Source organism: Hemibagrus wyckioides, linkage group LG13 (genome assembly GCF_019097595.1).
Source record: "Hemibagrus wyckioides isolate EC202008001 linkage group LG13, SWU_Hwy_1.0, whole genome shotgun sequence".
Lineage (NCBI taxonomy): Eukaryota > Metazoa > Chordata > Actinopteri > Siluriformes > Bagridae > Hemibagrus > Hemibagrus wyckioides.
In genome coordinates this window covers 22176625-22190161 of record NC_080722.1, presented here as the reverse complement: position 1 = coordinate 22190161, position 13537 = coordinate 22176625, and the positions used below count along the sequence as shown (strand labels likewise).

At 40.3% G+C, this 13537-nt stretch overlaps 2 protein-coding genes across 2 annotated transcripts; both read right to left on the bottom strand.

The window, feature by feature from the left end:
- Positions 1–3953: 3953 nt before the first annotated feature.
- On the bottom strand, positions 3954–7322 carry LOC131364136 (large ribosomal subunit protein eL19). Its single transcript, XM_058407231.1, has 6 exons — positions 7274–7322; positions 6258–6364; positions 6030–6152; positions 5792–5912; positions 4891–5001; positions 3954–4123 (listed from the first exon to the last, which is right to left on the bottom strand). Exons 1-6 carry the CDS (start codon positions 7309–7311, stop codon positions 4000–4002), a joined length of 624 nt encoding a protein of 207 aa, XP_058263214.1. The 5' UTR covers positions 7312–7322; the 3' UTR covers positions 3954–3999.
- Positions 7323–11337: 4015 nt separating this feature from the next.
- Positions 11338–13247, bottom strand: LOC131363237 (zinc finger protein 32-like). Its single transcript, XM_058405565.1, has 2 exons — positions 12567–13247; positions 11338–12491 (listed from the first exon to the last, which is right to left on the bottom strand). The coding sequence occupies exons 1-2, from the start codon at positions 12754–12756 to the stop codon at positions 11641–11643; spliced, it is 1041 nt and encodes a 346-aa protein (XP_058261548.1). The 5' UTR covers positions 12757–13247; the 3' UTR covers positions 11338–11640.
- Between the last annotated feature and the right edge of the window lie 290 nt (positions 13248–13537).

Here is a 13537-nt window from a genome sequence, read left to right as displayed (position 1 = left end):
CAGATACCATATTTCCACAAATCTCCTCACACACTAATAACTTCTTTGGGGTTGCTGTAACTGCCTCCTTGATTTGTCCTCTGAATTGGAAAGCTGGACCAGGGGCTTGAGTTACATAAATAGACTTATGGTAATAAGCTGCTGGAGTTGTGTTATGGTGTGTAATATTATTACACAACGCTCTACCCCTGGTTGGAGTCTTGTCTGCTGGTGGTGCTCATTGTTGCTGGGGAGAGATCTGCATGGACTGCCCATGACCCAGGGGACTGACGTGGATAGAACCATTTAGAGACTATCACTGTCTTTGAACTGCTGTTGGGTCGGTCAGCTTTGTGCTCGGGTCTTCATCAGTGAACATTTAATGACTTCGGCAGGAAGGAATTAGTTCTATAATGAACTCAGAAACTATGCTGACCTATTAGTTCCTCAGGAGCTCTTGGTTGCACAATTCCTCATGACTATAAATTGAAGAAAGGAGTTTTTCTCGCCACCGTCGCCTCAGGCTTGCTCATTAGGGATTGAGTGTTAGAGATAAATAGGAACTTAATTTTAAACTTTATCATATTTATTCTGTTTCTGTACTTCTGTAAAGCTGCTTTAAGATATTGTGCATTGTTAAAAGTGCTCTACAATTGAATTAAATTGAATTATTATTTTATTTCTGTTTTGTTTTTATTTAGCAAAAGAAATGAAAGTGTATTCCCTCGGTTAATGTTTCAGTAACGTCTGCTCACCACTCTTTACTATACTGTTAATGAAATCCCCAGGAGATTTCATTCACACACACACACACACACACACAAACACACCCACCCACACACACACACACACACTTACTTTTCGAAAGAACACAGTAATTCCCACAGGAAATTTTAAGCCTTATGTGCTCGGTGCATTTCAGGAGAGTAAACAGACTCACGGCTGTTTACTTTAGTGAAGTCTCGCTGCAGTTCCTGAAAACGTCAAGGTCAGTTAGTTTTTCTAAAGGGACATTTAGCGTCTGTGACGAAGAAGACGAGACAGGTCTCTTGACAAATTTGCATCTTTATTACACAGTTAATAGTCTGAGTGCACGAACACCAAGACTGTAATTATTGTCACCAGATCACAGCAGTGAAACCTAAGTGAAATAAAGCTCTTAAATAAATCAAAACCTGGAGAGTGGAATTAAGCTTTAATGACCCAGACTTCTTCTGATGATTGACAGGTTATTGGTCACTGCAAAAACTGTGGCTAGGATGGATCTTGTGTTTTATGCAATATTATCACAACACCACTGTTTTACCGAGTCAGAGAGCAATAACACTGAGAACAGATATTGCTAGCAAACAGGCTGCTCTCTTTTCTAGACGTTTCTCTGTGAAGTTACACACAGGGGCTTATCTTCCTTCTTTTTTAGCTTTTTTTTAAAAGACTCCCTGTGGGTTACGCGACTCCTCCAGCACTCACTCGCTCTTTTCATTTGGCTGAACTGCGATTTCATTCTGAGCAATGAATAAAGTTAATTAACCAGGAAAATGTTATAAAAGCTTGGTCTAGTGACTCAGCAGTGATTCAGGGTCTGTGTGGAGAAAAGAACATCACAGATCGTATGTGTGTGTGTGTGTGTGTGTGTGTGGATCATAGACAAAAAACATTCAAGACTTGATGAAATAATTATGCGCGAGCGAATTAGACAAACTGAACATCTGATAATAGAAATGAAAAATTATGGAAAGTGTCTTGATTGAGGTTCCTTACTCACTATTCCTCACTTTATTTTGTACGCAGTTTTGTACACAGGGGCAAGGTTAGATTGGATTTGATTAGACTTATATATTTTTACACACCCAATATTGTGTAGATGCCTCTGAAACAGCTCGGACACGTCAAGATATGGACTCCACATGAGCTCTGAAGGTGTGCTGATGGTATCTGGCACCAAGACGTTAACAGTGAGGCCTCCATGGATCGGACTTGTTTGTCCAGCAAGTCCCACAGATGCTGTACTGACCTGTCAGGAATATGGAGGCAATCTCAACTCCTTGAGCTCTTTTCAAGGTCATGTTCCTCAAATCATTCCTGAACAGTTTTTGCAGTGTGGCAGGGATCATTATCCCGCTGAAAGAGACCACTGCCATCAGGGAATAATGTTTCCAAGAAAGGGTGTACATGGTCTGTAACAATGTTTAGGTAGGTGGTATGTGTCAAAGGAACAACCACATCAATGCCAAAATCCAGGTTCTCCCAGCAAAATATTTCCCTGAGCATCATAATGCTCTCACAGCTGGCCCCTTTTTCTAAGTTGGTGTGTTGGAAGCAGGAAAATGGGCAATGTTATGGCTAATCAGCAGGTGAGTAACATGAGTGAAGAGATGTGGATGAATGTAAACCAAGGCAGTACAGTACAGGTGAAAGTAAGGTGCAGGACTTTGATTAGCACACAGACTTTGGTGAAAAGGAAGCAGAGGATTAAACATGCAGCCCTGTGGAATCCCCGGGTTTAGTATGAGGGTGGAGGAGGTCCACACTCTATTACAGAGGGAGGGGATGATGATGATGATGATGATATCAGTGAGATTGGAGATCCGTTTGGATTGGTTGTTGGTGTGAAAACAGAATCTTAATATAGAAGTTGCTACTGTAGAGCTGAGTCATGGCTTAGTGGAGTGCAGGGGTGATAGCATCTTCTGTTGACTTGAAGCAGAAGAAATGCAGACAGGGAGCCAGTGTTGAGTGCAGGCAGGATTTCAGGCATGACCTCAGGCAGCCAGATTTCAGGCTGATCACAGACACGAGCCTGAATGTGGCTATGATTCAACAGTGGTTACATTTCTGTGTAGAACAGCGGCAACACGCTGAAGATATATTCATCTCTGACTGAAGAGCGTTTCATTTTTTTAAAACATGACACGAAAGCAAACCACTTTTTTTGCTTTTCAGTATGATACATTATTATCTTGTCACAAGGAAAATAAAGCAATTCTGCATATGTATTCTAGTTCACATTTCCCCTCAAATGTGATTGCTTTTCTACCAGGCACAGAATCTTCTCTGACAGCTCATGTTCAGCCTAAAGTATTACGTTTAAAGCAATAATATCGCTTCTCATGAAACACATGGAGGAATATTTCCAACATTAAACAAGTATATATACTAATGTAATGTGACTAAATAAACAAGATGAGCAAATAGAATTTCTTTGTCACATGTTTTTAGAAGAAATCCTTCAATATTTAGTTGTTAATAAATTTTATTGTGTTAGGTCATGGGTCATAGTTATAATTTAATGGAATGTTATCATCCCTGATGGATCCTGAGCGGTCTCTGACAAACACTTGCTGTGTTTTATTTAAGATCACCTCAAATGTCGTTATATATGTACTGTATGTCGTTAATAAAATTGAGCGCTGTACTCCACCTAGTGGATACACTTGGTAACTACAGCCTTTATTAAACCCGTTTTACTACAGTACCGTACAAGGTGACTTCATTTAAATAAATCAATTAAAACGTGTATTTCCCTTTCTATCATTTACTTAAGTTAGTCAGCACCGTGTTCATATTGTTTTGGTTTTGTAAGTATTTTGCAGATATACACTCTGTAGCCAAGCTTTACACAAAATTTTCATTTATACAATCTGAAAAGAAAAAAAAATTAATTTGGAAATCATGAGGTTAAGGATGGTTTTATATTTCTATAAAAGTACAAGAATGACTGCACAACTGCCACCGAATTCAACATTGTACAAGGTCACATTTAATTATTCTGTAAAAATGGAAGTGAAAGGGAGAAAATGTGCCACATGCCTTTTTGATAAGCCCCTAGAACGATCACTTCAGTAGCTAGTGCACTTCCAGTACACAATTTGAGACGCAGCCATGTTTTTCTTCCAAACACTGCTTGGTGTTAAAGTCTGAGTAGGACTAGGTTCAGATTCAGTATAAATAAAGAAAAGACTCAGGGAGAAGTGTTTCACTTTTCTGGGTGGTTTATTAGAATAAACAATGTATGGAGGTTTATTTCTTGCCCTCCTCCTCCTTCGACAGGTTCTTGATGATCTCTTCCTTCTTGGCCTGGAGTCGCTCTTCACGGCGTTTGCGTGCCTCGCGGGTCTTTGAGCGACGAGCTTCGGCCTGGTCACTGCACAAGATGGAGAGAAGTGTTAATGGTCGACCAAATACAATTCCGAAACAGTATTTTACCTTCCATGGACAAAGTGCAATTTTAGAATAACTCAAATCATGTTCTGGATTTGTGCCGAAAGGCTTCAGAACACTGAAGCTGTCTGGAAATCATTAACAGGTTGTTTATATGCTGAAATGAAGGAAACTAAACATGCTCAGACATGTTCAGTATAGTCACTAGAATGGCAAGTTGCCACAAAAAGAATAATCCTGGATGTAATGGTCAGACATGTCAAATTCCCTGCGTACAAAGGTGGTTTTTAACCATATTTTGATTGACTAATGAACAGCTTTGATTTCTGAACAGTAAGAACACACAACAAATCTGTTTACAATGCACAGAAATAACCACACATTAGCACAGATTTTTTTAAACCATCAAGCTGCTAACTCTGCTAACACAGGAAGGCACAGGACTGCTTTTCTGTTAATACACAGCTTATTCATATACAAGCTGGACTCCATTAGGGTTTGTAATGGTGGAAAGTGCTCAATCAAGAACATACTGAAATTCTATAAATCCCCTGAATCTGTCAATCAGTTCACTAGCTCAATGTTAGCAATACTGAATATAAAATGAAAAATATTTAGTAGTGCAGTTCATGTCATTTCAATATTAGTTTTTTTTTTTCCTCCCCTCTTCAAAGTTCTTGTAGGCCATGCAAGACATGAGACATGTTGTAGTTCAACATGTGTATAGTGGGGTCGTGTGGTGAGACTTACGAGAGAAGCTTCTTGCGGGCTCTGTCAGCCTTCAGCTTGTGGATGTGCTCCATGAGGATGCGCTTGTTCTTGAACACGTTACCTTTGGCCCTCAGGTACAGGCTGTGGTACCTGCACACAAGACATTTACATAGTATTAACACTACCACAGGCTTCAGAGGCTACATGGTGTTTAATGCACATTGCATATGCCACTTCATTCAACAAGCTCAAGATCCCCTCAGAGCAGATTCAGCAACGTGTATGACGTGTTGGGCTTTCTTCCTCCAAGCTGCTTACCAACGTTGAATTATCTAAATGAATTAATATGCCAATTAATATTCATCACAGCAGACGTGTTCCTTGAAGGCTGAAAGTGAACCATCACACAGGGGAGTGTCGGCAAAGAGCACCGAATCTAAAAATCACCTCTGCACTGCAAACAGACCTAGATGATGTCGAGACATGCAACAAAGGACCGAGTATAAAACTATATAATAGAAATATCAAATTCTGTTAGACTACACCGTTTTGAAGCACTGTAGGTAATGTAATATTTTGACACTCTTAAGTACAACAATTACTAATACATTAGTTGTAGTTTTAAAACTAACTCAAATTTCTCTCTCCCCAACTCAGCTTTTTTTCTCATTTAAAGCAACGTCACAAATACTGTGGTACATTTATCTCAAAATAGTACCACAACGCTGATTTGTCATCCACAACTAGTGTGCACAGTATGATTTTCTCAACAGACTTCATCCATGTGAGCGCGCAACCTTCAGCCTGAAAGCTACAATAAAGCTATAAACTATAACCTAAATAAAGCTCTGGGACTAACGTACACTAGCCTAGCACACATCATAGCCTAAACGCCTACCAACAGCGACTTTACGTCTGTATGTCAGATACTAGGCCGTACATGTGCCTGTCGATCTTCTTGGACTCCCTGTAGCGACGGAGCAGGCGGCGAAGGATTCGCATACGGCGCATCCAGCAAAGCTTCTCAGGCATACGAGCATTCGCTGTACCCTTCCTCTTACCTGGAGAAAGACAGAGAGACGTGATGAAACCAACAGTGGTGTCCCATTTTCACATGGAATGATATTAAATTCAGTATGGTATCAGCATCACTGTTCTCAAGTCCATATTGTACATACCGATGCCCATGTGGCGACCCTTGCGGCGAGCCAGCGTGTTTTTGCGGCAGCGGGCGCGAGAGTGCACCGTGACGGGCTTCTTGATGATGAGACCATCTTTCACCAGTTTCCTGATTGCCTGACCTGTAACACAAATATATAAAATTAATATTAAAAAGAAAAAAGCAAAACCTCTCATGAAGCACTGACATGATTAAACTGCCACAATACAATTAGTGCAGAACTTACGAGAGTTGGCATTGGCGATCTCATTGGTTTCGTTGGGATCAAGCCAGACCTTCTTTTTGCCACAGCGCAAGACGCTGGAGGCCAAGCGCTTCTGGAGCCTGAGCATGCTGAAACACACACCAAGCAATGTGTTAATCTAATGCCAAACATTTATCTGCTCTAAATATCAGAACAGATCTTTTCTTAAAAACTGATGGATCTGAATGGTGAAGCCTTGGGGTTCACCTGTGAATTTATAATCTGGGATGAAGACAAACATGTCCCCTACATGTGTCATCTGTCCTACAGCTTAACACACCTAAATGCTTTGCTACCTCACATCATGCTGAGGAACATCCAGGCTGTTGGAGTATTTATAATAATACATAAAGATCTATGACACTAGAAGTATTTATTAAGAACACACCACATGAACAGAAAAACGTGATGCTATATAAATGATAATTCTGATGTAGAGGATTATATCAACGGAACAGAGCCTATAGTAACACAGAATTAACTCTTAAGTGAATCTTTATTTTCTAACCAAGGAGTTTAGTGCATGTAAAACTTTCCCCACGCGCAACTAAACCGGCTAAGAGTCAGGCTTGCTAGCTAACTAGCTAACAGAAGCTAGCACGGCGAGTTGAAGAAATAAAACGTCAACATTAGAAAGTCGACGCTGTTCCAAGATTTACTACATATTTAACAACTCCAGGTAAATGTTAAACCTCTCACCGATACTCTTTTCGAGCCAAAACGTCAACATAAATATGCCCCAGAAAACAGCTTCACGTGACGGGAATAAAACGCCGTTAGTTGGGGTGCAGCGCGAGCCACGATACAACTTGAGGCCTGCGTGTGCGAGCCATTTTTTCGCGTTTAAAACACTTTTAGGTCAAAATTATTAACCAATTAGTGCCAAATTCTGTACATTGCAAGTTTACTACCCATATTTTACAACAATTTCTGAGGTTGTGTGACGTTTTAATCATATTTGTAGGCATTTTTAACGGGAGCGGGACACAGCCTCTTACCTCATGGCTGCAGATCTTAGAGAGAAAGGAAGGAGCATGGGCTCCGGAGCCTACCATTATAACAGACAGGCGCACTCCGTAAACGTGGAACCAGACAGAGAATCATGTAAAAAGATCACAAAGTGGAAATGAGTTTTCTAACGTTACTGCTTGTTTTAATTAGAAATATGAGTGTGTTCTTATTTCATATTATTAAACGTAATATCTTTCATTTTAAACCGTAAATAATGGTCGGACCCCCTACGTTTGGTCAAAGTAGTACGTTCCAAAACGAAACTCTTGCGAGGAGCCCGGATGAGGAAAGTTCTACTAATCACCGCAAGGTGGCTTCTGGCGCTGCTAGAGTTCCACATCCGTGCACTTGGTATTAATTAATGAAAAAATAAAAGAGGAGATAAAAACAATGATTGAATTAGTCATATTATTTCATACTTGTAACTATTATTTAGATTTCATTATGTTTCAGGAACAATTTAAAAGTATTGAAATAGGTATCAAGGTTTGTGTGTGGGCAGTGTGCTTTAAATCTCAGCCTGATTTTTAGAATACATCTTTATAAAAAAAAACATCTATCTATCTATCTATCTATCTATCTATCTATCTATATATATATATATATATATATATATATATATATATATATATATATATATGAGTTTGGGACAGTTCTTGCTAATAGTTTCTACATTTCTATTCAAACTGCTGTGGTGATGTCCAAGATAAGTCCAAGTCCAGGGCTAGTCGAGATAAAGTCATGGCTGAGGTCTTCAGAGAGTAGAGAACAAGTCAATAGTGAGATAAAGTCAAGATTGAGACCAAAAACATCAAGCTCCTTCCAAAACCATGACTTTACTTCAAATGGTTGGTTGTTCATTGCGCCAGTGATTATGCTGTTTTCTAGAAGAGAGGAGTATTCCTCCTCAAACTTTATGAATGGAAAATATTATTTTTTACTTAGTCGCAGTCAAGACTGAGACTGTTTTAGTGAGACAAAAATTGAAACAAGTCCAAGTCCGTACAGAAACCGTCTCAAGACCAGACACGAGTTCTACAGCTCTGTGCACTGCCGATATTGGAAATTTGAAGAGTTTCTTTCTCTTAAGTCGCATAGCAGAAACCATTTGAGGAGCCGTTGGATATTTTAAAAACTTGTGCCTCAGAGTGCTGGTTATATTCTTTAGGACTTATTCAATTTTCAATTCAATTCGATTTTTTTTGTATAGCACTTAACATTGGACATTGTCTCAAAGTAGCTTTACAGAATAATAGAAACAGAGAGAAAAAAATTATAAAGTTTAAAGTTAAGTTACTATTTTATCCCTATTTTATCCCTAATGAGCAAGCCTGATGTGACAGTGGCAAGGAAAAGCTCCCTGAGATTACATAATGAAGAAACCTTGAGTGGAACGAGGCTCAGAAGGGAACCTCATCCTCATCTGGGTGACACTGGACAGTAAATAAAAAAATGTAAATTATGTCCTTTGTACAACAGCAACCAAGGGCTTATGAGGAACTATTAGGTCAGTGTAGTTTGTATCATGTGAAAAGTAAATATTTTCAGTAAAATTCTATCTATTAAAAGATAAGGAATTTTAATGCTTTACTAAAATAGGTTCACTGGTGCATTGAAAATGAGCTTATCTTCAAGCCATGTGGTATTCCCACCAAAGAAATTGTTAGCAAAAAATGCAAACTTCAGAGAGAACCATTTTATTTTGGCATACTGTATGGGCTCATAAGAAACTTTAGTGCACAACCCATACTTAGAAATCCCATAATGTGACTCAGAAAGACTGTGATGAATTTCCGATCCCCTGGCAAGACAACATCCATACTAGTGCACTGTGCATTCTCCACCACATACCACTTCAACAAAGAAGAAGACTTTCCACTGTCTAGTAGTCTCTATAGGATGGGTATTCAGTATTCACTGTATTCAGAGGACACAAACAAACTTGTACCCAAGTCTAAAATACAGCAATCCTGACCAGGCAGTGACTAAGGATGAATGGATGAATGAAATGTCATGTTGAATACAGTGTGCAAGCACAACATGTTCATAGTCTTTGTCTGTGGAAACATTATTTATATATTTTATTCCTTTAAGAGGAATTTTATTCCTTTAAGAGGAATAAAACACACTGGGATGTTCAATTGTAGGAAAATACTCAACTTCCATGTGTTAAGCCTCCTGTTATGTTCGTTTCTCAGGAACAGCAATGTTTAACTATCTGAAAGATTCAGAAATCAAAAAATCTCATTTATATCTCATTAACTCCATTACTAACCATTTCAATCAAAATTTAGTGCAGTGGTGTTCTTTACGTCTCACAGATCATGGCTCAATGAGGATAATTCACTTGTTTTTCATTAAAAAATACATGTTAAAAGTTTTTTAATGTACATTTGAAAGACCTACATATAAAATACAATTGAGATTATTTTACATTTTGAAACATTTTTCTTTTTATGGGGTGATGTTGATAAAATAGGAAACGTCTCCAGAGGCATGAAATATAGCCCTGCCTGTCTCTGCATCCCACAGACTGGTTGTTAATTAATCCTTCGATGTATAGGACCCCAGCCAGGATGAGGACCCCAAATATGCATGTACAGCGGGTAAAATAAGTATTGAACACGTCATCATTTTTCTCACAGATGTCCATAAATTAAGTTATGTGTAATAATACAGGGAAAAAGTATTGAACACATGAAGAAAGGGAGGTTCTTTCCACTGAGAAAAATGGTGAGGCGTTCAATTACTTATAGTAAAATGCATTACATCCAGCTCCTTCCACTTCTCCCGCAAAACACAGCTTCCTTCTAGATTAGTCATTTTGAGAATGATTTTCCGTATTGAGTTGTACATGACCAGCTCAAAAGCTGACTGTCACATGACTCACTCCATCCTAGTGGGCCCTGGGACTTTCTTTATTATGTTTTCTGCAGACAGTTTTGAGTGATGCATATTTGGAGATGAAGACCACTGTATTTCACCATTTTTTGACATGAACGTCTTGGTTGGAGGAATATGAATACATTGGGGTGAAATACACTATATTGCCAAAAGTTTTTGGACACCCCTCCAAATCACTGAATTCAGGTGTTGTTTTTAAGGGGTTGGGCTTGGCCCCTTAGTTCCAGTGAAAGGAACTCTTAATGCTCCCAACTTTGAGGAAATAGTTTGTTGATGACCCCTTCCTGTTCCAACATGACTGCACACCAGTGCACAAAGCAAGGTCCATAAAGACATGGATGAGCCAGTTTGGTGTGGAGGAACTTGACTGACCTGTATAGAGTCCTGACCTGAACCCGACAGAACACCTTTGGGATGAATTAAAGCAGAGACTGCGAGCCATACTTTCTCATCCAACATCAGTGCCTGACCTCACAAATGCACTTCTAGAGGTTGTTGTTGTTGATCTTTTGACTCCCTATGTGTATGGGGTCGCCACAGCAGACCAACTGGTCCACACAACTTGGCACAAGTTTTATGCCGGATGCCCTTAAATGCGCTTCTAGAGGAATGGTCAAATATTCCCATAAACGCACTCCTAAACCTTGTGGAAAGCCTTCCCAGAAGAGTTGAAGCTGTTATAGCTGCAAAGGATGGGACATGTGCAGATGTCCCAAAACTTTTGGCAAGTTTTTCACAGTTGCAAAGAAACAAATAGTATGTGTTACTTTTGACCCCTTTTAGCTTCCACTTTGACTGGCAGGTCAAACTGACCCAAACAGCAGCTATATAATATAAACATGGGGGGGGGGTGAATGTATGTGAAATGAAACATTTTCATGTTATATGTTGATTTCACTAATTAAGCCAAGCAGAAGTAGTTTCATTAAAAATACATTTAACTATATATATTTTATATTTTTTTAAATTTAAAATGGTTCAGTTTGACCTGCAACATAACTCAAGAGTTAAGGAGTATGCTTAAGTTATGCTTCATCACTTTAGTGTTTACTTCATTTAAAAGCAGTCAGGATAGTCTGTCAGGTATTGACTGTGAGAGTATGGACCTGCTGATGAGTGCAGGGATCTGATCTCCTCAACACAACTGGTTTATTATCAATTCACAATTTACACACAAGATAGCTGTGAAAACAAAAGGAAAAATTTATTACAAAATCATAATACATCATTGTGTGTATAGATATATTCATACAACAAAACTGTCAGCATGTATCACGTGGTTATAATCTGGAGAAGAGAGGGTCAGTTAGGAAAGCTGTCAGAAAACCATTCAGAAAAAAACCCCACTTGGGATCAGATCTTACACCGTGACTACATTCAAGTCTTGCATCGTGTGTTACGTTCAGTCAGATATGTTATCCGGCTCCAAACACCCAAACAGACACACCTCTTAAAGTAAATTAGCACCCAGACTCTGAGCGATGTGAGTCTGCTGGTGTTTTTTGTAATTGCTTGAGTGGCTGAAGCGTTTTCCACACGTGCCGCAGGTGTACGGTTTCTCTCCTGTGTGGTACCGCTGATGGATCTTCAGGTACCCTGACTGGCTGAAGCGTTTCCCACACAGCGTACACAGGTACGGCTTCTCACCGGTGTGCACGCGCTTGTGCTTCTTAAAGTCTCCGGCGTGGCTGAAGGTGCGGCCGCAGAGCGCGCAGCAGAAGCGTTTCTCCACCCGCCGCATTCGGAAGCCACACCCACTCCTCCGGTATGATAAACCGTTTAACAACTCGTCACCTCTTGCCTCTGTGCCATCTAGAACGGCGCCGATCTGCTCCATGTCTTCAGTCATGAGTCTCTGTAAAGAGCCGTTGAGCGCAAATGGGACGACGGCACAGGACGTGCTCTGTGCAGCCATCTGGTCTGTTTGGTAAATTAAAGCGTAATCGCGATACTCCTCACTTTCCGCTTCGGTTTTGATCACACTCTGGGTGAAGTCTGCTGATACGGTCCTTGTTTGTTCAGGCGGTGTTGCATTATGGGAAACATAGTCCGACACTGAGACCTTGGCTCGTATGCTGAATTGCGATGCAGTGGTCTGGACGTTTGGCTCTGGATCTTCAAAGAAAGACTGAGACGCTTGCATGACATGGGAAACCACAGGACTTGCGTTTGCTTGACCTTTGTCATTTCCTGTCTCCAGCTTGAACTCACCGTCCTTCTGAGTGACATTGTCTCGTCCGGTTATTAAAGAATCTGATTCGTTCTGTTTCGCAGCGTTACGGCTAACGGCTTCCTCTGCACCTGTAAAACACGGCGACAGTTACACCACATTGCTTGCTAATACGTGTCATTAATTTCCCCGTCACTGATTCTCACCGGCGTGTCTGTTGGACGTGAGCTCCTGCAGCTCTTGTAACTTTCGCCTCAGTCTCTCGTTCTCCCTCTGTGTGCGAGCCGTTTTCTCCTGATACTCGGACACCGTCTCCCTCACGGCCTCCAGCACCTCCTGCACCGCTGCCGCCAGCAGCTTACTGACCCGTGCATTCAGACGCTCCACCTTCGACATGACTGAAGCTTAATTCACTCAGCGATAACAGTAATTCCCGGTATCACACGGTACCGCCGATGACGTCACGGTATCAGAGACTGAATCGGACCGGACCTCGTCTAAATGTTTTACTTTCCTGAGTGCGCTGTTTATTAAAGCACAGTGAAACGTTAATATTCTACATTAATCTCTTCATATATATCACAGAACACGGTGCACAAGTACCTCCTCGAGCTGTTGGTTTTCGAGGTCAGTTATTGTTACAAGCTAAACTAGCTAGCTTTATTTGGCTAAAGTGATATCGAGTTAACCTCGAAGCTAGCTGGATAAAAATAGTTGAGAATTATTTTAGCTTCTCACGACAAACATTTTCTTCTTTCTGTCCTTATTTTGGTATTATATATCTCTAAACATGTCGTATTTTTCCAATAAAAATTTGCGCCTATTGCACCTTTTGCTCATTTACTGCGAGCTAAAACCATCTCCAGCTAAAGTCAACAGACCACGGCCGAATCCTAAAGAGCTCCGTCTTAAATATGTAGTGAACTACTTAGGGTGCAGAAGCCATGATTATTTCAAAGGGATAGTGCACATGTTTGAGGAGTAGACGGCTATTTGGGACACCGCCTCATGCTGGTCGCGTTCAACGGGATACAGCTGCCTCTAAACCGGGGCGGGTTGCCAGATTATTCCAAAATAATTCACCGAGGTAATTTAAATACACTTGGGGTGGCCAGTGCCTTCGATAACACCCAGACGTTTTTCAATTTCAGACAATACAGTCTTCTTCTTCGTCTTT